The following is a 27,761-nucleotide window of genomic DNA, read 5'->3' as shown; positions in this document are numbered from 1 at the left end:
AGTGGTGGAATGGAAATATTGGAATATGGAACATGTAAAAGTAATATTTGAATAAAATATCAATATGTGGTATACAAGTACAATAATCACGTGTACAACAAAAGCAAATCAGATAAGATAAAGTCCAAAAAAAGTGAAAGGAAAAATAAACGCCAATTTAGTGAACTTCCTAAGAAGTGTGTCCATCCAATAGCTGACTTTAAAAATCTTCTATAGGGATAATAATGATGCAGCAGAGTGAATTGAAGCTGGCTGTGAAGCTGTTAAAACAGGAAAATCTTCTATTGAAAACATATAGATGAATACTCTTACCAGACAAGGTGGACCCACTTGCCAGCGGCAGTGGGTCAATCAAGCTTGTATTGGCTGAAAGCCTGGAGGTTGAGAGTTGCACCAACTCAAGTACGACTGGAACCTGGAAGGTGGTCGCTCCAAACACGGTAGGTCCAATTGTCAGCAGGATGCATTTAGCCAAAGGCCCAGGACTCAAATAATTCTCCAAACCCAATGGGACTATAACCCAATTAAGGAGCCGTCTGAAGGCCGATAGTAGGTGAGTGAGTATGCTCACTCAAGCCGGAATGAGAATAAGTAAAGAATAGAAAAGCTCCATGTGGTGCAGGTCAACCAAAGAGGATTTATTCTTAAAAAGTACAAACATTGGCAATAGATGAGTACAAAGAAATTGTGATCACAAGATAAAAAGTTAAAAGCAATGTGGGGAACAAGTAAAGCAAGCCCAATCAAACATATGGCATTAGGGAATGTGGCTCCATCCTCGGTATTGAAGCCGGAGGGGATGGCCTCCGGCGTGAGTTCCACGCCTGATTATGGGATACCAAAAGATACAATTCCACACATAGGGATAGGGGGCCTGGGTAGGCCCACTGCACCAAAAACTGGAAGCAATAGGCCATTGGCGCAAATTCTGAGGCTCTCCCATGACTCGCCATGTGACCGCACCCAAGCATGAGCTGAATGGGTCTGTCACATGGCTCGGCATGTGACCTCCCCTAAGTCACACAGGCATCACTACCATCATGACGCAACAACGTCATGATGTCATCGGGTAAATTGCTCTCCAAATTGCCACCTGGAGGCCCATTCAGGTCTCGGGGTGGAAAAAAGCGGGGTGACTATGGAATAGACAAACATATTACCATCAATGGGGCCACTGACTTAATCAAAACTGAAATTTAAAAAAATACAATGATGTATAATTTAGTATATATAAGTACCATGATATTATATATGAAATCTAGTACATATAACGATAAAATTAATTGTTATGTATTTAAAAATATGTATAATCATTATAGCAGATCAGACACAAAAACAACTAGATTAAGCTTGATTAATAAAACAATTTATGTCCCAATCGATATTCATACCGAATAATACTTTCATTCATGTATGCAGTAGGCCTGAAGACGGGATATTCCACGTAGGCAGGAGTCACCCCTCCAGTGTGGGACAAATTTGTCTATTTGAAATTGGATGGCCATAGGGTTTTTGTTATGGTGTTTCAAGTAGTGATGAGGCACACTGTGATTAATGCGGCCCTTCCTTATGCTGGCCAAGTGTTCAATGACCCTCACCAAGAAGGTCCTAATAGTGCGTCCTACGTATTTTTTTTTACAAGGACAAGTAAGAAAGTATACTATATATCTAGTGGCACAAGTTGTAAAGTGTTTCATCTTGTAGTTACGTAGAGTGGAGGTGGATAAAAAAGTGTCCGTTTTACGTTGTGGAGACATACATTACGCTTATGACAAGAGTAATATCCCTTGCATTGTTGGAAAAAAGTTACCATCTTTGGTGGATCTATAACATTGGGAGCAATCGCCCCTTGTATAGATCTAGCACTGACAAAGCTGCTGTCTGTATATCCCCTGTGTTTATTTAAGTCTTGGTGTTGAGAAAAGCTGCCGGAACCAGGAGAGTCACGCTGATAACAGATGAACCAGGCAGCAGAGAGAAATGGCACTCAGGACTTTAGAGAGAGACATGTACACAGTATAGTATAATATAGTGGCAAGAAAAGCGCCCTGAGGCGATTCAGTTCGTATAGGTAGCACTATACAAGTCATTCATTCATTCATAGTATATATATAGGATGTGCTCAGCAGTGTCACTAGGGTTTCTGTGAGCTGGTGCAGTAAAACATGGTGTCACCCCCCTCCCTTTGCAGTAAAACATGGTGTCACCCCAACCCCCCTTCCGTGCTAAAACACTGTGTCACCAAGCCAACCCCCCATAGTAAAACATGGTGTCACACCTTCCTACTTGATGGTGTAACCCCTCTGGTGTGGTGTCAACTGTCAACTCCCCGGGCACCCCCATAGCGACACCACTGGATGATCTTTTTTCATATTTTTCGTGTCTGAGGTTTACAACCAGTTAAGGCTGTGGCTGCTTTATAAAGAAGATGAACTTACTGTAAGGAACTATTCATAATGTCATTCATGTGCACTGCATTTTGGAACTCTGCATAGGGAAAATGCAGCATGTTTGCTTTATGGTCCGCACTGGAAAATAATAAATGGACTGCCTTAACGCAACGCATATTAGCACATGACACAACATGCATGCATTAAGGCATTGCTGCGCAAAAGTAATATTTTCAGGCCCAGGACTTTGCACACCTTTTGTTTCTATGTACATAAAATGCATTTAGCTGATTTCAACAGAAGGTTCAATTACATTTTTAAAGGACATCATATAGGCTTATTCATATTTTTCCTTTAAACAAACAAGACCGCATCCAAAAAAGAATTGCATAGTTAACTTATATGAACCCTGAGGCAATGCCACCCCCTCATTCCTCTTTTTATCAGTCAAGCGACTCCTCTGGCTTGCTTAAAGTGAAATTAAACCCACTAATTTAACTGTTTCCCAAAACTGTTACATTCAAGGCATGCCTCTAGTGATTATTGCCATAGTTGCCAGTGTGCTTATATCAGCATTCAACCAAACGCTCAAACCTTAAAGTGGCTGGATGTAGGTCCTTGGATGCATCCAGGGCCACATATCTGTCCCTAACCGCAGGTAAGCACTCCATGTGCAGTTTGTATAGGCTTTCTGTTCACTGCGTATCAGATACTCATGGCTGGACCCACTGACTACAGTAATACACTGCTCTGGGCACAAGCATCTCGTAGTCTTTGATAGTACTGAGTAATAATATCTCTGTTTTTTTTTTGTTGGGCAGGCACTTGCAAGCAAAGGACCTGATGCCGGGTCTCACAGCTCCTGTGAAATGTCACCATTCAGTTCCAAAAGTGCCAAAGAAAGGAGAAATCGAAGAAGGAAAAAAAAATCCTCAGAAATCGATGAGTATAATGACGATGCGAGAACACATAGAGGAGAGTCTGATGAGGAGAGTATGCGGAAAATGGTAATCTCAAACTGTGAATTATACTTAAGTATAATTTAGAAAACTGTGTACTGTACATAAAACGTAAAGTCAGCCATGTGTATGGTAGTTTTCTGTTAGAAAAACATCCAACGGTCGAATACATGTATATGAATATAGTTTATCCCATAATGGTTCAGTTCTTGAACAACCTGCCTTCTCATGTGTTGCCTCACCACACTGATTTTTTTACAGGGTGAAGCTGTAAAAACCATGTAACCTCATACAACCTAGGATAGCTGTTTTTAATGAAAGTTTAACATTTTTACCTCCAGTTACATGTACTGTAAATGTATAGCCTGAGTAGTATGTTATATATTTTTTTTTTAATGGTTTTATTTGCAAGTCATTTGCTAGTGATGTGCAAGCTTCTGCTAAACTACATTAGCCATCAGTACTGCTGGCATATTGATTGTGGTGCGCTGCCAGTCACACAGCCTGTGGGAGGAAATGGGCACAGCTTGAAGTTGACTAGTAAAGCAGAGGCAGGCTATTAGTAGTGACATTGCTGATAGCCTGCCTGTTAAGTATGTCCTCATAATACACAGCTGTAGTCCAGGTTGCTACAATAGAACAGGGTGACAATGCTGCATTGATTTCACTGCAGAGTTAACAACGTTGTCACCCTGATTAAAATAATAATAATTCATGTAATCTACTGGCAAAATCAAAATGCACTTTTTACGATTTTACAAGAGGTACTTTCACAAAGAAGATATGCTCTATTATGCTCATAATGCATTTTTTTAACCTTTTGCTAATAAGGCTAGCTGCCTGGTTATTCTGCTGGCCCATTGGCTTCAGTATTTTCACTGACCTGGAGAAGGCATGCAGATAAGAAATGTCTGAAGCCTACTCAAATTGGCATGCTCAGGGGCTTATTAAATACCACTAAGCTATCTATTTAACCATCAGAACTGACTAAATAAAGATCTTTGGACCCAACTGCTGAAATACCACTTCATACTATACACTACTAATACTTTTAGTGATCCATATCAATATGCAAATACATTCCTTTATCTAATGTTTATTCAGTTAGGTCCAAGGGTATATTTTTGATGTAATACCATGCCCAAGGCACAGCCATCATTGCTTTCAGGCTGTCCAGCTTGACTGACCCTACCAGGAGTTCTAGCCTTCGATGGCCTAATACTAAGCATCACTTGAGCATGCATGCCTCCCCACTTGGCAAAATGATTTGCCTCTGACTGTAGACAATAGTAAATATTGTAAACAGATTTCCTTGACTGTATCAGGAAACAAAATGCTCTTAAGGTTTAAAATATAAAAAATAAAAAAATCTGGAGTTAACATATTCATAATGAGAGCAAAGTTAAATATGGAATATAAGGTAAAAATCTTTTGAAGATCTTCTTAGTCCATAAATCACTCATCTCTAAAAATTATTATAACCCACATGCACCTGTTCACGTTCCCTGGGAAGGAAGTAGCCATTGGGCTAGTCTATCACGTAAAGCAAATGTCATTCCTTTCGCCACCTATTTGTTGCAGCTAATTTAGATCAGATTAAAGAGAACTTTCCCACTTCTTAACAGCTGTCAAGTCACTTTGAGACTGGATATTGCTTGAAACAGATGCTGCCCTAAGAAAAAAAATAGTTTCCCTGTAAAAACCACATTGTTCCTGATTGTTCCTGAAGTAATTTAGATCTTTCTTTTCATATTTTTTTTTTTTATGTTGAACATTTTTACTTAAGTCTTTTTACTGGTTGTTTATATTTGTACTATACAAATGCTATTATAATTTCAAATCAAGTGGCTATATAGTAATTTAGTAGATATTTTATTTCTTTATTTCTTAGTTTTTTTTTTATATATATATTTTTTTATTCAGTTAATTATTAAATATTGGAAATTAATATTATGTGGTATTTTATCCAGCTAGCAGGTGGAGCTCTAGTCTGATTTTCATCACAGTAGTGACTCCTATCTTATCAGGTTTTAATCAGACAAAAGGGAGCCTAAAAGTAGTCTTTCTCTACTAAGCTATCCATTTAGCTAACACTTACTACTTAGGGAATCCATTTTTGTTAACTGTAAACCTTAAAAAAAAAAAAAAAAAAAAAAAAAAAAATATATATATATATATATATATATATATATATATATATATAAAGAGAGAGAGAGAGAGAGAGAGAGAGAGAGAGAGAGAGAGAAATCCATTGTAATTGTTTTTATTTTGGGGGTGTAGAGGTAGAGTTTAACAGTTTAACTTTCATAAATTTGTTCACATTAAACAGTACATTTGTTTATCTACTATCAAGTACAGGTTCTTGGCTTTTGCACTCCATATAAACTCAATTGCACTAATACTATTGTGTGTTTTGTATCTTTTAATGTTTTTGTAGTCACTTCTTGGGATTGGTTTTGGGCCCAGTTCAGTGAAACGAAAAATAAGTCAAGGGAGCATATTTAACTTCCATATCCGTGGGAGAGACCTTTGTTCAGAGACAGAGTTTGCTGATGATGAAGTGAGCAATGCCAGTGACGGCCATAGGGGATCGCTGCTGGTTCCACGTGCTGGAAGACGCCACAGCATCCAAAGTCAAACAAGTGCCCTTTCATATCCAAATACTCCTGGCTTCACACAGAATGGCAAGAGGAACAGTTCAGTGGATTGTAATGGAGTTGTGTCTTTGGTTGGAGGAGCTGGATCTTTCTCAAACCCAACCTCTCCAGGAGGATTACTGTTGCCTTCTGTAATTGTGGAGAAGTCTGGAACTGAAGAAAACGTAAGTTGGAAACACATCATTGATAATGCATAACTGTCTGCTATCAAACAGTACTTTGTATGTGTGGTATATAAATTATAGCTTACGCTCATTGGGCTGTTTCTCTTTGAAACACTTTAATGGAAAGGGCTTTTTGTCTGTGAAGTTTATATTCAGTTTATGGTGACACGTAGCAGAGAACAGATGCAAAATAGACACTAATGCTTGTAGGTACAATATGTTGCAAGTATGTCCTACAGAAACATTTCAGGTGACATCATGGAACTATTTGGTAAAATGTGGAGCAAAATGATGAGGTGAAAGAGAAGAACCTAGTTTGTTTTGTTGCTTACAGGCCCTCGGCAGACTATGTGTTTACTTGACATGTACAGTCTTACATCAACTAAATATGAAATATTCTGGGTTTTATCTAATTTCTTCTGTGCGCCTATGTATCTCCTTTTTGTCAATGATGATGGACAGTTTCAGAGGAGTTAATGATTTTGTAACCTCCAGCTGTACATGCTATGTCAGGTATTGTAAACTAATGGCTCTTCTTGGCCCTTCCTATGTTATTACTGTTCTGTCTTTGTTGGCTTCTCTCTCTTAAATCTATTAATATACTGCAGCTCAGATAACTTTACCCGACTCCAGAGTAGTTTGATTCTCTTCTGAGAAAATCTCTGGTGATTGCCTGTTACACCTACTGTGAATTTGTTCCTCTTTTTCACAAACCTGTTTTCATGTTTGTCCTCCAAACAACAAAGCTGTAATCTGCTAATAAAACTGCATTGTAGAAGTGTAAGAAATGAGGTTATGCAGGTGGATCCTGGAAATCTGGAGTGTAAAATATTATTCTAGTCAGCAGAACACATGTAGAAACAATGGCCCAAGGATAGAAATTAAAGAGATTACCAGAGAAATATTTTTTAAAGATTATTATTGTATATGGGGTTGAGTTGGGCTGTCTGAGGACAAAGCATTAGGTTGCTAGATTCTTGACAACTTAACTTTGTAGATGAGTATTGGGAACAAGGATCACTTTGTTCAACTTTGCAATCGGACCATATTCTGGGAAGAGGGCTATTCAGTCATTTCTTGCCCTCACCAATATCCAGAATTAAAACTTACATTGCTGCAAAATACTTTCATATTGGCACAGACAAGCTAGTGACAGCAAAAGGCTTTTTCGGCATTATAGGTCAAAATCGATTCATCCAAGGATTGCATCTTAAAAAGCATAGGAGTAAACATATTCTGACAGCATTTATATCTTTGGAGAATAAATATTTTCCTATAATAAAAGAGTAAAATGATCTAGATAAGTGAATTGTATCAGGAGGAAAAGTGAGCTGTCTTAGGAGTCTTTCCTGAATTCCAGCCATAATAATAAATAAAGTGAAACAAAAAGACAAACTGCATCCTGGATCTCCTTGCTTGCAAAAAAAAGTCGATTTTAAAAATGCCCTTACTCCTATAAATAATAATACAAGTATACAATAATGTACAGCCAAGACTTTTCTTATGTGGCAAAGAAATCCTGTGTAATTTTAGGAAATATTAGTACCCTCCTTTTCTCTTTTACATTTATGTTGTATGTTAGATGTTCTTCTCATTCCTTCTACGAACCTTGATCACATGTTAGATGTTCTCCTAATTTTTAAGCCAAACCTCTATAACTTGTTAGGGGTTCTTTGGAGTGCTTCTCTTAACCCCTGTAACTTACCAGATATCCTATGGATTCCTCCTTCGAACTTCTGATACTTGGCAAATATTCTCCTCATTCGTTCCCCAAACCTTGGTAATTTGTCAGATGCGCTATACACTCTGCTTCCAAACCTACATCACTTGGTAAATGTTCCCCTCATTCCTCCTTAAAACTTTCCACTTGTCAGATCATTGTACGCCATAAACAATTATCTCTACATGTAAGGATAACTTTGTCTCTGGATGACCTCTGCTGTGGTTTAGGCATTGACAAAGAACAAGATTTGCTAAAAAAAAGTTTCAAGCAGCACACTGAATTGAATGCCACACCGATGCTCTTATTGGCAAACCAAAGGCTTATATTTATCTGACTGAGTAATACAGATGCAATCCCAAAGCTAAACAATAACTGCTGTTTTTGAAAATCACAACTGAGTCCAATTTTAAATGCTTTGTCAAAAACAATCGATACTTTCTCCAACAAACACACCACAATAGAATTTCAAAGCATAGCGGCACAATCAGAGATGGACAATATATAAGAGAAAATATTTATTTCCTACAGAATTGCATGGGTAATTGTCCAAAGTCAGGATAACAGCTACAAATGTTGGTAAATAATGTAGGATAAACTCAATCCCTGTAGTTTTAAAGCAATTGTACTTACATAGGATGGCAGTTATGATAAACAAAGTCTTGTAGCCCCCGTACTATCCAATCAGAATTTAGGATTCTATAGTCAAAGAAAATCTGACATGCAAAATAAAATGCTGCAGTGTAAAGTACAGGCTCTTAGAGGCACCTAACGACAGTAGCCTCTAGGCAGCTCCTGTCCCAGCCGATTTTCAGGGTTTTTCAACAAAGATTAGGCACTTTCTGAAAGTTGGCTTTCCCATTCCTGTTTCCTGCACATTCCAATTTGCCAGTAAGGCTGCCTATTAAGGCTGCCCATTATAGGCCAATAGGAATGTGTGTGCTTGTATTTGTATGGGGTGTTAGCAGTTGTTTTGCCTTTCAGAAAAGATTCAAAATCAACCCTAGTAGTAAAACTCGAGAAGCTGCTGCATTTACGTGCATGTACTTAAACATTCAGCAGTTTTTATTTAATTTTTTTCATGATGGATTCTCTTTATGGTAGTGGAAGATGAATTGGTATTGGTTGCTGGGGTTTATAGCAGGGTGTATAGTACTTTGCACATTGACATTTATCTTTGTAGATCAATTTCAGAACGTGGTAACCAAATTCATAATAAACTATGGAATGTTAAACAGCTTCTGCTCATGATGAGTTAGATGTAAGGGTGTATAATTGTGTATTTATATTACCACAAATTGATTAGATTGTAATTTTTTCAGTCGTCAAATTGAGTAGATTTTGATAGCAGTGTTTGCTGTGGGATAATATAAGACCTGCAGTAAAGTATAGAATTTAAGATTAAAATTTACCAGTAACCAGATATGTGCTAATTGCTCAAGGCCATGCGGTAAGGACTTATGCATAGGCATGTTCTAATGTTGCCTTTATTAGGAAATCTGCACTAAGAAATGCCATGTAGTCATCGCTGACATGCTTGTAGATGGAAGGTAGTTACAGAAAGGCTCCAGGAGATCACTAATGCTGAAAAAAAAGGATAAGTAATACACAGTAGGTATTGAGTATAGAAGGACAAAAAGTCTTTAAGTGCCGGTTCACATATATGCGATGCGGGAACCAGAGTGATTCCAGTACAGGTTCCTGCATCACATTTCACCTGCCAGCAGTTCACACTGACATCTGTGAACCGCTGTGAGTATCAATGCAATGTTAATGACACCCCCAAATCAGTTTGCAGATTGCAGTGCAAACTGCCAAATGGTGCAGGAATTAGATCGCATAGGTGTGAACACCCATGCGATCTGATTTCAGTGCGGACCAAAAAAAGGGTCCTGCACCATTTTGGTGCGAATGCAATGCAAAGTCAGCCATGCAATCTGTATGGCTGAATTCACATCACACAGACTACGCATGTGATCTACACAGCACTGCGGTGCAAATCACATGCGGTATCTAACATCGCACAAGCCTTAAAACTGGTAAAATGTACCTACAGAGCATAATTCAGTCATATTTTTCAGATGTGGTAAAAATTTGTGAGTTGTCCATAGCATCTTTAAAAATTATGAGAAATTGTTAGAATATTTTTTTCCCAAAGCAACTTGTGTACCAACATTGTTAGAATCCCATTCACATTGTTGTTTTGGGGTAACATGCAATAGAATGTGCTTTTTTTACATGTTTAAGCGCTGCGCAAACTGTTGGCGCTATATAAATCCTGAATAATAATAATAATAATAATGTTTAGCCACCCTGCCTTTAGTCTTGCCGGGTAGTGGACAGCCCAAGCTTACTTATAGTCTGGTTAGTCTGTTGGTTTTCTACCTCAGCTCAGTGCTGCTGTTGTTTGCTGCCAATAGGTCACTCTGTCACAGGAGGAGGCCATTAGCTATAACAGTAGAGAGGCTCACACGGACCAGTTTAATACATGAACAAGCAGATCACCCTGGCAACATGTCGCAGACTCACCTGAGGTGGGGGGGAGGGGTTCTAAATACTAACCGGTGTTCACCAGTACTCCTGTATATTAGTATCATGTCGAAGTCCTCAGGATCGCCCCACCAAGGGGTTTGCAAGCCAAAGTCCAGGAGCAGATATAGCAGGCAGAAACAAAGTCAAGGAACAAGCCAAAGGTCAGTAACGGTTGGTAGTGAAGATACGGATGGCAGCAGTAGGAGTGACAGGAGCGTGAAATTGGGCGTCAAGAGCACCATAATCTGACAAACAGGAAGTGCAAAGGTATGGCTTAAATAGGAAGTTCATGGGAGGAGCAAAATGTTCAAGGCTCACCAAATGCAAGGTTCAAGGCAAGATTTAAGGATATGTCCAGGGAGCTGTTCTGCACTTCAGGTGGCTCAGCGAGAAGAGATACTGTCAGACACAGTAGAGGTTGCAGGTCCACATCTGGGTCTTGACATACTGGTACCACTGGCAATAGAGTAATATGCCACAGGAATGTTGGGTATTAAATATTTGTTACCCTGGCCAATCAGGTTTATTGCCATTAGTGCATGTTGGGGGAAAGCATAAATAATTGGGATGCACCTTGTGAGCTCTCTTTCCCCAGGCTGTGACCTAGGGAGAGTTTGTAATTTGCAGCTTTTTGAGCTAGGACTGGGGCTTAGGAGGCATGTAGATGTGCTCAGTTCAATAGTCTGGAAGCAGAAGAACCATACCTTTCCAGTGTAGTCCTGCCACTCGAGGCCCTAGGCTCAGGAAGTCTTGCAGGGGGAGTCCAGGGGGCTACACATACACTACTACAAATCACATTCTACGGTACTTTTTATTTTGAATGACACCCCAATGCACTGATCCAACACACCTCCAATCTACCTGTGTTGCAGCACACCACAAGATACAGTATCACCCCACACATTACTGCATGTTGTGGTGCACTGTTGTGGAAAAAATAGCACAGGTCCAATTTGCATTGCATTTATTTGTCTTTTTTGCAGGAGAGGAAAGTAGAAAAATAGTGCTGGACATGTAGGGTTATTATACTGGTATTGCTATCTTAAAGTAATGATGTCAATGTACTGTAAATGATCTGCTTCCCAAGCAGGCATCTTCTACACCCCAGATATATGCAGTGGGGTTAATTTACTAAAATTGGAGGGTGCAAAATCTGGTGCAGCTCCTCATAGAAACCAATCAGCGTCCATTTTTTGTTTTTCAAAGCTTAATTGAACAAGCTGCACCAGATTTTGCACTCTCCAATTTTAGTAAATCAACCCCAGTCTTCTTGGCTTGCAGTTTAATTAAACAAAAATGGAAATTAATGCTCCACACCACTGCTAAAAGGTCCAGATACAACTTTATTCCAATAAAAGTCAGTGGTACAAGAGTGCTTCCTTCATAAGGGCTCGATTGACATCAATGTGAATAGACTAGAAGCGAACTAAACCATTGATGTTAATTTTTTCAGTGTGATTGCCGAGGCATTGCCAGCAGTTAGTTTGGCAAAAACATTGACTCTTCTGCGAAAAAATACACCTGCCTGTTCACAATCCCCTAAAGAGTGTACACTAAGCTGTGTGTGTGAAGCTCAGTTTACATTCCCGGCACACTGCCTGTGTTGTGGGATGACTACACTCAGGCGCATGTGTAGGAGTGATGTCATCCGACGCTGGCACTCGGGAAATGCCCGTGAGAAGATTGCGGCACCGGCAAGGGTCTTTGTGGGTTTAACTCTAGTCCCACTTTAACGTAGCAGGTATTTTTGATTAGGCTGTATTATAAGCTGAAAATTAGTGCATTTTCAATAGACATAAATAAAATATTGTAAATAATCCATCAGTTATCAGTGCAGCAGATCACTTCCAGATTGCAAAGAGTTTTGTAAAAACTGCACACAGTACAGTTGCTTATTTCTGACATAATTTATTTACATCTGCATAACCCACTGATCTGAAAACAAGAGAAATTATTTTCAGAAAAATATATTCGACTTATTAAACCACTGAAATATAATAATGAGCATCAAATAGTGTATTTTGCATTCACGCAAAAGTCCAAATTTTAAACACATTATCTACTTTATCTACTTTAGGAAAGACAGAATGTGCTCTTGGCATTTAATGAATACTCTATAGTGTGGTAGCAAAACAATCTATTTATTCTGGATTGTAAAATTAATATGAACAAAATGGCTGCCAAACAAGATTGAGACTGCAGTTCCTGTGGCAAGAGGTCCTTCTGGCATCTGTCAGAGTTGCCGGTTTGCCAGCTTAGGCTTATTTTGGACTATAATAGAATTCTGTTATGAGTATATCATCACTGTTATGACTTTAGACTTTAGGTTTTTGGTGTTTAGTTATTGTGTATGTTATATTGCTGGGCCCAGTGTTTTGCGTGGCTTGTATATATAAACACTTTATGTTAAGCAGCAAATTATTCCTAGTAAATAAAACATGCCGGTGTAGGCAACACTGGAGAGATATAGATCTACCTGGACAGCTGAGATCAAACATCAGGGTGCAGTGCTTTTTTTAACCTCTTCCTGATCACCCTATAACAGAATGACGGCCGGGCGGTGGCTTTACCGTCCTGACTGGACGTCATATAACGTCCTTCACATTGCGCCACTTGTGCACGCCCCCGGAGGCACGCAGAGCAGCGATCAGTGGTGAGCTGTGTTCCTCGGACACAGCACATACCTGATCAGGGTAAAGAGCCAGTGACGTCAGTGCTGTCAGTCTCTGAGGAAAGAAAAGCTGATTACAGTAGACATTTACATTGATAATCAGGGCACTGATCATCAGTGCCCTGTATCAGTGCAGCCCCATCAGTACAGCATATCCGTGTCCATTAGTGATACATATTTGTGTCCATCAGTACAGCCTCACCAGTGCCCATCAATGCAGCCTCACCAGTGCCTCATCAATGCAGCCTCATCAGTGCCCATCAGTGCAGCCTCATCAGCGCACATCAGTGAAGAAGAAAACTTACTTGTTTGCAAAATTGTATAACAGAAACAAAGAAAACGTCCTTGTTTTGTTTTTTTGTTTTTTTAATTGTTTAGCGAAAAATAAAAAACCCAGTGGTCCCCCCACTCGCTGGAAGGCAAGCACGTACATGTACGTGCTTGTGCCTGTACATGCCATTGTAATGACGTACAATGGCATGCGGCGGTCGTTAAGTGGTTAAATACCACCAAATGAAAGCTCTATCTGTTTTAAAAACAATAATAAAAATGTAATATAGGTACAGTGTTGCATGACCACGCAATTGTCATTTAAAGGGCGACAAGGCTGAAAGATGAAAATTGGCCTGGGCAGGAAGAGGGTGAAAGTTCCTGGTATTGAAGTGGTTAAAGTTCATAACCTAGCAAGGCTTAATTATAAAGTAGAGAAGATTTGAAGGAAGTAAGATTTGTTCTTTTGAAAAACAACAACTTACTGGCTGAATCACAAGATGAAAATAGAATAAAGGCTAAAACAGAGTGCAACCATCACTTCTAAGAATTAGTAAGCGGCAATATAATAAATGTTTGATTTTAGGTTTAAAGCAGTAGTAAACTGAGGCAGTTAATAAAAAATCACATACTAACAAATTATGAAATACTTGTCAGGAGCTTGTATGGCGAAGCTGCAATGACATCACTCCCGCACAAACCCATGCCATTCCTTCAAAACGCATGCGCCGGTGATGTCATGGGCTGCCAAAAGAGCAAATATCTCCTAAACGGTGATTGATTTTATTTTTTGCCTATAATAAAGCTTACCTGTAGGTAAAAATCAAAACGCAGACTTTACTACCACTTTAACCTCTTGCTTACTGGGCACTTAAACCCCTCTCATGCCCAGACCAATTATTTAGCTTTCAGCGCTGTCACACTTTGAATGACAATGGCTTGATCATGCTGCACTGTACTCAAATTAAATTTTTATCATTTTTTTCACACAAATGGAGCTTTGTAATTTTTCTCCTTCTTTGAGATTCACTGATGCGGCTCCACTGATAGGCACTGATGGGCATTGATGGACTGCACTGTTGGACACTGATGGGCTTCACTGAATGGCACAGATAAGGCGACACTGATAGGCACTGATAAGATGGCACTTATGGGCACTGATAAGACAGCACTGATGGGCCCTGATGGGTGGCACTGATAGATGTCACTGATGGGTACTGATAGGGGGTGCTAATGGGCACTGATGGACATTGGTAGTTGGTATTGATAGGCAGCACTGGTGATGAGGCACTGATTGGTGACATTTATAGGTGGCACTGTGGGCACTGATAGGGGACACTGTGGTCACTGATGGGTGGTAATGTGGCCACTGGTAGGTGGCACTGGCAGGCACAGAAGCCTCTTCAGAGGCTCTCCATGATCTGGACTGATGTCCCTCTCACAGCTGCTGGTGATCAGCTTCCGCTACCAGTGTGAGGAGAAAAAATAGCCAATTCCCGGTTCTGTTTACCTCACATGATCAGCTGTTATCGTCTGACAGCTGATCACATGGTGAGGGGTCAGGATCGACCCTTTACTCCGATCTGCGATCAGCCGAGTGTCATTGACTTGCTGACCACAGAGCGTGCCGCGCTCACCCTGCAGGGGGCATACAGGCCTCTCGAGCATGGGAGGACGTCTATGGACTCCCTCCCGGCAAATTAGGTCCTCACTGTAGCCGTCTTTCAGCTATAGCGCGGACGAGAGGTGGTTAATAAGTTAGAATAAGGCACTGTGTTAACACATGAGGTAAACTAATGTTGTTTGACAGAGCTCCACCATTTTATTTGTCAATAAACTTTGTTTGTCAATAAAGCTTGGTGTTTTCCCAGGCCTGACATTAGTTAAGCATGTAATATTGGGTGATTTAGCAATTGTTTATCAAAACAAACATTGTGCTAAGATGTCGACTAGTGCCCTTTCCAAGTTAATCTCTACAGAAATTATTTTCTTGCCCTTACTGTAAGTGTGCCAGAATGCGGCCTTTGTGTTGCTAAGCTAAGTACTAATCGCCATGCTTTGCATGTGGCAAACAGATGCAAAGCAAAGTGGTTTCTGATGAAGTCAGAACCTTTCCCTCCTAATTATCAAAGTGGTCTTATGGAAGCACTGTTTACCTATTATATGGCACTGCTTCGAAGAAAGAAAACTCTTTAAGACTTTGACTCCTGCTAGGATAACCTGCATCAAAACGAGAAAAAGGGAAATAAAGCAATTGAACTTGGAACAGCAAAGAGCTCCAGCTAATGTATTGCGCTTATTGTGTTTTATAAGCATGGATTAGATACAGCAGAAGGTAAAATAACTGTTTCTTATGTTGTATTTTTTTGTTTCGCAACATGATACTTTTATGAACACAGAAGTGCACATGTGAAGTGTGAAAAATAAGATATAAAGTCCATATTAATTTAAGCTGAGCTTCAAAATGTACTTATGTATTTTGATATGATATATATTTTGCATATGTATCTTGTTTGTTTATGTCAGGGGAAAAAAAAAAAGAAAACACACAAGCTCCAAAAGATTTTTGCCCCCTTCATGACCAGGCCATTTTTGCTATTCGGCACTGTGCTACTTTAACTGCCAATTGCACAGTTTTGCAACACTGTACGTAAATGAAATGTATGTCATTTTTTCCAGAGAAATAGAGCTTTCTTTTGGAGGCATTTGATTAAAACTGTTTATTTTTTTATTTTTTACTTTTTAAATGAAAAAGACTGAAAAATGTTGAATCAAAAAATTACATATTTTCTACTTTCTGTCATAAAACATATCCAATAAGAAAGGAAAAAAAATCAAATTTATTCATAAGTTTAGGCCAAAATTAATTCTGCTACATGTATTTGGTATTTTTTTACATACCAGTGCAGTACAGCATCGTAATATGAATAAGACACTGACTGGTGAAAGTTTTATATATATATATATATATATATATATATATATATATATATATATATACATATTTTTTTTTTAACACTTTTAATTGACAAGTGTGCAAAACATTGGACATATTCAACAATTATGCTCAACATGAGCATCGTAGTATACATATTACAAGTATACAATCAGACAACGGTTGTAGAGAAGTACAGATACAGCTGTGCTTGGATCTTAAAACAAAAAGAAACACAAAACAAGTAGAAATTATACCCCTGAGTACCTAAAAATCAAGTTTGAAGGACTGTATTCCAAAGAGATCAGTGTCCCATACCTTCAAACCAATAGATCTTCAGTACCAGATATAGTAAGAGTGGAGGAACACCATACATCCCATATTTCATTCTATTTCTTAGGGCATCCTCTATGTTCGTACACTAGTTTCTAAAAGGGAAAAACCTGAGTCACCAACTGAATCCATGTGCGGACAGATGGAGGATCGGGCTGAATCAATTTGAGCGTGATGGCCTTCCTGACCAAAAACAAAGGGGCTGATTTACTAAGATGAATGCGCTGCGCTGGTTCATACCTTATTTTGTGCACCAGATAAATTATTAAGTGAGCGTATGAACCGGCGCACGGATAAGCACAACAGATGATAATATGCTGGCGCATGAGATAATAATATCCCATTGATAATAGCGCACGCGGTATCATTAACAGTCCATTCACACAGGGGCAACACGACTTCCAGCGTGACTTTGGGAGGCAACTTGGACATGACTTGAGTGTGAATCAGAGCGCGACTTGGGGCAACTTACAACACAACTTGGGGTGACTTACAACACGGCCCCCAGGCCAGGCAAATTTAATAAAAATTTTTTAAAAAAATGGCATGGGTTTCCCTCCAAGAGTATAACAGACCCTTCAGGTCTGGTATGGATATTAAGGGGAACCCTGCACCAAAAAAATAAAATGGCGTGGGGACCCCCCTCAAAATCCATACCAGGCCCTTCAGGCCTGGTATGGATATTAAGGGGAACCCCCTGCACCAAAAATAAAAATGGCGTGGGGTTCCCCCTCAAAATCCATAACAGACCCTTATCTGAGCATGCAACCTGGCAGGCCGCAGGAAAAGAGGGGGGACGAGAGAGCGCCCCCCCTCCTGACCGTACCAGGCCACATGCCCTCGACATTTGTCCCCATGTTGATGAGGAAGGATGTCATCCCCACAACCCTGGCCGGTGGTTGTGGGGGTCTGCGGGCAGGGGGCTTATCGGAATCTGGAAGCCCCCTTTAACAAGGGGACCCCCAGATCCCGGCCTCCCCCCCTGTGTGAAATGGTAAGGGGGTACAAAAGTACCCCTACCATTTCACCATAAAAGTGACAAAAGTGTTAAAAATTAAAAGAGACAGTTTTTGACAATTCCTTTATTAAAGTCTTCTTCTTTCATCTTCTTTCTTCTGGTCTTCTTCCTTTCTTCATCCTTTGGTTTCTTCCTCCATCTTCTTCTTCCTCTGATCCTCTTCTTCTTGCTCCGGTGTTCTCGTCCGGCATCTTCCTCCACAGCACCTCTTCTTCGTTCTCGGGCCGCTCCGCGCAATGGGAACTCCTGCTGTGTGACACTTCTCTTCTTCTGACACTTATATAACGGAACTTGTTACTTACCTGATCTACTGCTCCTCAAGCAGACAGTGCTCCCATACTCTCCTTCAGTGGACTGTTCCTCCCCGTCCTCATATCCAACACAGGGCTGCAGTCCCTACATTAGACTTAATGATGTCAGGGGACCTTAGACCACCGGAGCGAAGCAGAGTAGATGGAGAATGACGTCATCAGGGAACAGCTTCTTTTTTTCTGCCATGCTCTTGGTTTATTTTAGCCAAGTGGTATCAGGCAGCAAAAAATGTCTTCGTTCCTTTTAGAAATGACTCTAATGCCGCGTACACATGATGAAATTGTCCGGCGGACTTGGTCTGGCAAACAATCCGGCAAACAATCCGGCGATTTCTAGCGTGATGACGTACAGCACGTACGACGGGACTAGAAAAAGGAAGTTCAATAGCCAGTAGCCAATAGCTTCCTTCTCGTACTTGCTTCAGAGCATGCGTCATTCTTAGACCACCAGACTAGCACACTGACGAACGGATTGTCCGCTAAAAGCCAAGTCCGGTGGACAAATTTTGAGTCAAAACTACTTTTTAAGTCCGCCGGACTTTTACAATGAAAAAGTCCGCTGGAGCCCACACGCGATCGAATTGTCCGGCTTACTGTGGTCCGGCGGACGTGTGTACGCGGCATGAGAGAACAAGACTGCTTTACATCTTTTTCTTGATGCTGTTTGGGCCATTTAATCTAAACTGAATATCATAAACTATGAGAGAATCCAGTGTAATGCCCCGTACACACGAGAGGGATTAAGTCTGACAGACCTCCAAAGGAGTTCCGCCGGAGTTCCGACGGAGTTCTGGCGGACTTTTCGACCGAACGGACTTGACCACACACCATCACACCAAACTCCGACGGAGTCGAACGTGATGACGTACGACTGGATTCGACGTAGGAAGTTCCTAGACAGTAGCCAATAGCTGCCCTAGCGTCGGTTTTAGTCCGTCGGAGTAGCACACACACGAGCGGATTTTTCAAAGGGGACCGGGTCCGGCGGAGTTCCGTCGGGAAAATTTAAAGCATGCTTCATTTCTAAAGTCCGTCAGACTTTGGCGAAGCTAAAGTCCGTTGCAGCCCACACACGATCGGATAGTCTGACGGACTCGGTCCGTCGGAGTTTGGATGTCGAAAAGTCCGCTCGTGTGTATGGGGCTTTACACACCCTTCATCTGCATCTATCTATACAGTTGAGTTCCTAATTGAGCAGTAGAATGCAGGGCTAAAATTGTTTTTTTTTTACAGGGGTCCTTTGGTAATTTTGACCACCAATGGTTTGCAGTGGTGATAAAATCACACTTTGTAAGATAAAAATAACAATTCACGAGAAAATAAGTTTTCAGTAGTTAGATAGCCCTGTCAGCCCTTGTACACACGGTCGGAGATTCAGACGGAATGTGTCCTATCAGAGCATTTTGTCGGATATTCCGACTGTGTGTGGTCTGCATCAGACTGTTTCCGTCGGAATATCCGACGGACCAAGTTTTCCAACTTGCCAGTAAAATTTTCCGACAAAATGCTCCGATCGTACATACTCCGATCATGTGTAGCCTACTCCGACGGACAAAGTGCCACGCATGCTCAGATCAGATTCCTGGACCAAAGCTATTGGCTACTAGCCTGAACGTAGTCCCGTCGTAACAAAATAACGTCATCACGTTATGTACAATCGGATTTTCTGCCAATTTAGTCCGACCGTGTGTATGCAACATCACTTCCGGACCTCTTCCGGAATTAATCCGTCGTAATTACTCTCACGGATTTGGTTGTCTGAATCTCCGACCGTGTGTACAAGGGCTCACGCAAAACTATAACAATTCCACATCTAAGAGATAGTTATAGAAGTAATAGGTTGAAGGAGGCTGAGAGCAACAGAAGTAACTTTTTTGAGTTAAGAATACATACTTGTATAGAATTTTTTTAAACCAGAGTTTAGTGTTTGGACTATTTCAAAGTTTGGAAAATTTCAGCAGTGTGTGGCAGTGTGTTCAGGTTGGCTGTTTGAAGAAAGGTGTAGCCATGGTGTGTGATGACCGTTGCTTTATTTACCTTCCCCGATGGTGGATGCCTAACGTTGGTACAATATGGTGTTTCAATTTATTGATGAATGACATATTCAAGTTTCACAGTTGGATTAATAATTTGAATTGAAATATTTTCACTAATGCATACTCCAGCACTTATTCTGAAAGTGATAATAAAGTCTACTTTTTTCTCCTTTAAAAATAACAAACATGTTATACTTACCTGCTCTCTGTAATGCCGCGTACACACGATCGAATTGTCCGGTGGAATTGGTCCGGCAAACAATCCGGCAAACAATCCGCCGGACTTTATAACGAATGGGCTTGGCCACACAAGGACCCTCCGAAAGTCCTGTGATTTATAACGCGATGACGTACAGCACGTACGACGGGACTAGAAAAAGGAAATTCAATAGCCAGTAGCCAATAGGCTTCCTTCTCGTACTTGCTTCAGAGCATGCGTCATTCTTAGTCCGCTGGACTAGCACACTGACGAACGGATTGTCCACTTAAAGCCAAGTCTGGTGGACAAATTTTGAGTCGAAACTACTTTCTAAGTCCACCGGACTTTACGATGAAAAAGTCCACACACGATCTACCGTATATACTCGAGTATAGGCCGACCCGAATATAAGCCGAGGCCCCCAATTTACCCCCCAAAAAACTGGCAAACTTATTGACTCGTGTATAAGCCGAGGGTGAGACATGCCTGTCCATCCCTGTGTGTGTGTCCGTCCATCCCTGTGTGTCCGTCCATCCCTGTGTGTCCGTCCATCCCTGTGTGTCCGTCCATCCATCCCTGTGTGTGTGTGTGTCCATCCATCCATCCATCCCTGTGTGTGTGTGTCTCCATCCATCCATCCATCCATCCCTGTGTGTGTGTGTCTCCATCCATCCATCCATCCATCCCTGTGTGTCTCCATCCGTGTGTGTGTGTGTGTGTGTGTGTGTGTGTGTGTGTGTGTGTCCAGCCTACCTGCACCTACACCCGCAGCAGATCGCAAAACGCAGTGCGGAAATGAATAGGGTTTGCAGTGTTAGCTGCATGGCAATATAGTGTGAACCAGGGCTGAGGACCCATTCACTTTGGCAGGGAAAAGGGAATAGTTGAGTCGCAGATTTATTCCCGCTGGCCACCCACACAGAGAAGACCATCCAGCAGCCACTTTGCGTCATAGCCACGACAAAAATCCCATCATGTTTAGTGGGCAGTACAGGTGTGTGTGTGTGTGTGTGTGTGTGTGTGTGTGTGTGTGTGTGTGTGTGTGTGTGTGTGTCCAGCCTACCTGTGTCCCGAGCCTTTGTCCCGAGCCTCCGTCCCGTGTCGTGCCTTGCCTTCGTCCCGTCCCGTCCCGTCCCGTCCCGTCCCGTGCCGTGCCTTGCCTTGCCTCCGTCCCGTGCCCTCTTCGTCGGCGGCCATTGTAAAATTCAAAAGCCGTGCCTCCTCCTTCGCCTGTGATAGGCGGAACACTGAATTTCCCAGCAGCCTGTGTTCCGCCTATCACGGACGTCGTATCATCCTCGTCCGTAGTACGAGGACGAGACGATGCCCGTGATAGGCGGAACACAGGCTGCTGGGAAATTCAGTGTTCCGCCTATCACAGGCGAAGGCGGAGCCGGAGGCGCGGCTTTTGAATCATAGAATGGCCGCTGTCTGTCTGCTCGACACGCTGATCGAGCGGGCAGACAGCGATGACTCGAGTATAAGCCGAGGGGGGCATTTTCAGCCTCAAAAAAGAGGCTGAAAATCTCGGCTTATACTCGAGTATATACGGTAATTGTCCGGCGTACTGTGGTCCAGCGGTCAGAGTCCACCAGACAATATGATCGTGTGTACATGGCATAATTGTTTTTCACAGAGCAGCCCAGATCCTCCGCTTCTCAGGTCCCTCTTCGGGACTGCTAGCCCCTCCCTCCTGTTGAGTGCCCTCACAGCAAGCAGCTTGCTGTGAGGGCACCCAAGCCGGCCCCGCCCCCTATCTCTCCTCATCGGCTCACTGACTTTGATTTATGCTTCGACAGCGGAGTCTCTCCTGCAACATCGCTGGATTGAGATGGGGCTCAGGTATTAGTGGGGCTGAAGGGGGCTGCTGCACACAGAAGGTTTTTTTTTATCTTAATGAATTGAATGTATTAAGATAAAAAAACCTGCCTTTACAATCACTTGAAGATGCGGTCAAGGAACGGCGAAATGTGTCAATGTTGAGTGCTGTTACCAAGATTGTGACACTTTAACCTGATTGTAACTAGATGTACATGGCATTGGTTATCTGTAAAAAGTCTTTTAACTGATGTATATTGGTTTTTATGTAGTATAAAAGAAATAATACATTTTATGCTTATGGTACTATGTATGTGACCCTTGGAGGTATATTTAGAGCCCCACATTATACTTCCTCCCTTCCTCTCGGGTATGTATATTGTCAACACTGCTCTAGAGTTTGGTGTCTCTTCAAGCCTATATCAGCTTCCTTATTCCAAAGGCACAAAATTGCCTACTTGCTAAAAAAAAGGAGGTGTACTAGTGTAGCTTACAAAATAGTTTTCACCTCTATGTATGGGTCACACATACAATATATGACATTAAATATTTTAAATGAATCGGGCTAGGTCACAAGGAAAAGGAAACTGGCCGGCTAATGGCAGCATCATGGTTGTCTTGGAAATATGTCCATAGCACCATGGAAACATATACTCATTTGGTGATGCAATGACAAGGATGTGGCTGCAAAACAGGCTTGGTATCTAATCTATGTAGAAAATTTGTTCTGGATGTGAAAGCCAAGTGGCAGAGAGCCCTTTGTATCACATTCATTCTGAAGAGGCAGCAGAAGGGCAGCTTAGCACAACACAGACTAAACTATGTGCAAGTAAATATAGAATGCTTGCATGTATAATCATTTCTTGTCCTTTCCACCACTCACTATCCTTGTATTGGTGCATGGTGTGCTTTATTCTTTCATGTCTAAGGCTCCATGCACACTGAAGCTGATAAACTGCAGTTTATTGGCATTTGGGCGTTTTTTGTAAAAGCCCATAAACTCCACTCTATGTTAGCCTATGTGTCCATGCACACATGGACGTTTTTCAGCTTTAATGAGCAGTGGAGTTTATGGGCTTTTTTCTGAACGCCAGAAATTCGCGTTTAAAGTGCCGTTTTTCAGCGGCAAAAAACGACAAACGCTCATTAACGCTCATTAACGCTCATTAACGCTCGTTCATTAGTGTTCGGCATTCTATTTTTCAATGCATTGTGGGATTTTTGGAGTGTCCTCTGTGTATTTTTATAAAAAACGCCCATTAACGCTAACGCTGTAAAACGCTCATTAACGCTCATTAACGCTAGTATAAAACGCTGTTAAAAGCAGGTTTTTCAACCAGCGTTTTCTGCCAGCAATCTGGCGTCCAGAAATAGCTTTTTTGAGCTTCAGTGTGCATGGAGCCTTAGGAAGTATCTAAACCTTCTGCTTTACAGCATTTATTATACTCACCAACAAAACTCGAAGAATACATTTACATTTATAACAAGAAAGCAAGAAAAATCAACCAGTTCACCCCCACTTGCCCCCCAGACACCTTCACCCAGGTGCTTACTTAGCTCTCTCAACAGCAGCAGCCTCTTCTGGTGTTGTACCCTCCTCTGACATTGGCTGCACCTGTGTAGTGCCCATAGACTTGAATGGAATGATATACTAGATAATTAACAGAACTGATTTAAATACAGTGTGTGTACTTATCGGATTGTATTTGTGGTCAGAGAAACCATAGGACAAGAATGGAAGCCATGAGGTTGGCAATTTTTAACTGGATGATGCTGCAATGCTAGCTGGTTGTCCTAAATCTGCATCTATAATTTATTTTACTTTGTTAGTGAAGCAAGGACCTGTAAGTAAACCTCTTCACTAAGGTATTGCTTTATATTACAGCTGCCGTGACTTATTACCTTACATCCAGAGACTCAATTCCCTTTACCCAACACAGACCACTGGACACAGATTTTTGGGTTGAAAAGGCCAAAGTAGCTATTTATTAAACAACCAATACAAAATGTATTACCTTTAAAGATGTAATTTTATTATAAAATGTATTAAACCACCTCCTGATAATGACTGACCTATTTCTGATCTAGGGTCTTTGAAGGCACATTATTTTTGACCAACTGGCTGTATTCACCCCACTTCCTCTTCAAGGCCCTCAGCCGAAACTGCACCGACTCAAAGACAACTGAACTCCATTTATCCTTGATACAGCCACATAACCATTGGTGCCTTACTGCCTTATCTTAAATATGGAAGGCACGCCCACACTTGCGATGGGCCCAACCATTATTGTCTAAATTTTAACCACCATCTCCTGCCTTTGAAGACCCTTAAAGAGGAAGTAAACCCTGATGGGTTTACTTCCTCTTTGATTCCCTGCAAAGGTAAAGCATAATGGACTACTATGCATCGCATAGTAGTCCATTATGTGTCACTTACCTGACACAGGAGCCAGCGAAGTCACCGCTGTCCCCTATAGTTCCGAGCGTCCATCTTCTTGGTGGGTCTCCGTGGGTCTCGCTGCTCCGGCGAATCACATGATGTCACTCCCGCACGTGCGCACGGGAGCCGACACTCGCGCCATATCACTGCGATCTGCGGCTTACCCAGTGAGCCAAAGTGGTTTGTAAGGGTTTACAACCACTTTAAGACCCATGCCAGCTGCTACGACAATAGCTGTAATGCAATAATTCCATCAGAACCCTCAACGTAGTGTCAATGAGCCTTTACTGTGAAACCCATAACTCTTCCTAACCGAAATCCAGCACGAGACAAGACCCACCTAGAAAAAAAGATAAATGAGTCCAAACTAGCAAAAAAATCTAGGGGGGGGGGGGATAAGCTCTTGCTCTTCTGTAAAGCATCAGCTATTTTAAACTTTTAAACATAAACATCCGGTCTAAGCACAGACATTACAGGATGCCTACTCTTTATTGGCCTGATCTTACATTGCTTGCATGTGTTGCTCTCAATTGTTGTTGGACATTTTTAGCTTGATACCTAATGCAGAACCTTCTTACCTTAAAGCAGTAGTAAACCGCAGTAAAAAAAAAAAAAAACTTGACCCGCAAGGCAATGTCATAATGTGCTAGTATGCATCACATACTAGCACATAATGATAGTCTTACCTTAAAACAAAGCCCTCCAGCGGCGCACTGTCATTTCTGACGGAGACAAAATGTATGTAAATTTAAAGTGTCACTAAACCCACATCATAAAAAAACTATCAATACATGGGGTGTATTACATGCTGTTCATACTCACTCAGTCACTATGAGATTCCTTTTCTGTATTCTGCAAAAATCCTGGTTGATTCTGCTGCTCTTTTTCTCCCCTTCTGTTCTTGTCCCCAATTCAGCTAGGTATTTTGCAGCTCTGGTGGCAACTGTGCACATGCTCATTTTTAATTGAGTTTCTATTCAGAGCGTTTCCTCTCTATCACATCTGAGCAGCCCATTTTTTTTTTTTATGAAAATAATTACAGTGCCATTATCCACATGCAGAAAGAGAAAGGATAATGTAAATTAAACAGTGTGTGTTTAGTATCACTTTAAAGCTGAAGTTTGGGATAAGGAAAAATTGGCTAAATACAAGATCCATGTGTATTCTTACTTGTGCAGTAGTCCAGTGTGATACTGTACCTCTGTGTAGGAGCTTCCTGTAATAAAGACTGCTGCTCTCTCATTGTGCAGGGTGACTGGTCTTGTCTCTGCCCCCTTCTGTAGTGTTTTCGCCTGGTGGGTCCTTCCCATAGCTTTGCTCTCTGCACAGACTATGTACATGTAGTGGATGACATTTTGGACAAAGTGTCATACATGTGTAAATTTAGTTTTTGCCTCAGTAGGGGTTCTGAGGGTTAATTATGTAGGTTGACTTTGACATCAGTCTGGCTGGGCTGTGTTAGAAGTTCTGCTTGGTCATGTGTACAGTGAGGTGCACCTGACAAGCCAGAACCAGGCCTGGTTGGACGTTTTAGGTATCAGCCTTCTCGGAACCAATCAGTGGGTGTGCCAGGCCTTGCTGAGGAGTACGGGAAGGGGTACTTAAGATGTTGGGGTCACGTGTTTTAGAGAGAGGAGTTTGTGAGGCCCGTATGGTCTGTTCTTGTTCTAGGACCGGGGTAGCCCCACGAGGGGTCCCGGTCACGGGGTGTTCGACATCCCGCAACATGCTTCTGTTGGTTACCCCCAGTAGACCCGTCTGGTCTGGGGTAGGGATGAGTCTGTTCCCGAGTCTCGGAACCGGCTGGTCCGAGGCGCAGTAACTGAGGGAGGATTCAAGGTGTCCAGGTGTGCTCTCAGCTTGGAGGGGCATCACAGCTCGTGAAAGGGACCAGTGGAGAATTTTTCGGAGGAGGGCTGACAAGTGGCATCCTGAGAAGTACCTGGTTGTTGAGTTGGGGAGGACATTGACGAATCCACGCTTTATCCAGTACTATCAAGGAGACAGAGAACGTTAAAGGTACGGAGGAAAAAGGTTCCTGTTCACCTTCAGTTATAACTTGTACATGTTCAGAGGACTTTTCAAATTTTGAATTAACGTGCTGCTTGCCATGATCTCTGGCTAGAGATCTGTTCAGCCTTGAAGTGCCCAGCTGCGAGTGGCTACTCTCTGGGTGGAATTAGAGACTTTGTTATGTCTGCTGTTCAATGTGCCTGAGTTCTTCACCCGGGCTCTGTGTTCCTTTACGAGACTGTGTCATTGGATGTTATCACTGCAAAATAAAACCTTTTAAAAGGACTTTATCGGTGTCAGCGTCCGAGTTGTTGGGTATCAACCATAGGAACCCCTAGACATGGAAAAACAAGCCAAGCGGAGGTAACCGGTAAGGTAAGCCCAATAAGTTAAGGCCGCCCTACAAAGGGTTATGGCCGCTACATACAGCACAGTGATGATGCCACCACTACAGTAAGGAATACTAAAGGCATTTAGTGATCACAAAGTGGATTTATATGCTTTGTGGTTATTGAAGAACATATTTCAGTGGAAGTTTTTGTACCTGGAGCTCAGCTTTCAGCCTTAAGAAGCATTATAGCCCACCTGCTAAGGGGTACATTTGCCATCCATGCACTGCTATAGTCAACCACTCTAACCTTTTCCCTTTTCTCTCTTCACACTTGTCCGTTTTGATGCAGCAAACCTATAGAATTTTTATTTCATGGAAGCACATCTCAAGATGAAATAACATTCTTTCCTATGAGACATGTTCACATCCCTGCACTTGATAACGTTCTTGATAACTTTCTAACCTCTTGATAACATCCTATTGGATGAAATGCAGTGGGTGGAGTTACTAGTAGTGATAGCACACCACTGAGCGATTTTGGGTCGGCAGCGGCTTCCAATGTAAGGACTTTTCTAATGCTACTTTCTTTTAATGTGCATTTGCATCTATATTAAACCTACTACACTATGAGGATTCCTTCTGGCTCATGGTGAGCTTTATTTACCATAGTTATATCCTGATGAGAAGTGTCGCTGGAAGGACTTACTGGGTTCACTCATTACTGGATGACAGATACATACTTAAGGTGGTAGTAAACCCTTACAACACACTTTGACCTACAGGTAAGCCTAGATTAAGGCTTACCTGTAGGTCCAAGAAATATCTCCTAAACCTACACGCTTTAGGAGCTATTTGCCGAAAGACAGGCACTGCTGTCAGCGGCGCGCAGGCGCACTGAGCGCGGCATCGTCAACGATGAAGATGCCGCGCGTGTCGGCTCCCGTGCGCATGCGCGGGAGTGACA

At 41.7% G+C, this 27,761-nt stretch overlaps 1 protein-coding gene across 14 annotated transcripts in view; it reads left to right on the top strand.

Annotated features, from left to right (window-relative positions):
• Positions 1-27,761, top strand: part of LOC143996244 (sodium channel protein type 5 subunit alpha-like) — a 553,882-nt gene that overhangs the window by 271,047 nt on the left and 255,074 nt on the right. For all 14 annotated transcript variants that reach the window (XM_077491204.1, XM_077491202.1, XM_077491195.1 and 11 more), the window contains exons 11-12: positions 3,212-3,397; positions 5,787-6,170. In XM_077491204.1, the coding sequence (XP_077347330.1) occupies positions 3,212-3,397; positions 5,787-6,170 (570 nt within the window). The remainder of the gene's footprint in view (positions 1-3,211; positions 3,398-5,786; positions 6,171-27,761) is intronic.

Source organism: Lithobates pipiens, unplaced genomic scaffold (assembly GCF_037356315.1).
Source record: "Lithobates pipiens isolate NorthernLeopardFrog02 unplaced genomic scaffold, aLitPip1_a1.2 Scaffold_19, whole genome shotgun sequence".
NCBI classification, from domain to species: domain Eukaryota; kingdom Metazoa; phylum Chordata; class Amphibia; order Anura; family Ranidae; genus Lithobates; species Lithobates pipiens.
Note: the sequence above shows the minus strand (reverse complement) of the source record. Positions and strands in the feature narration are given on the sequence as shown.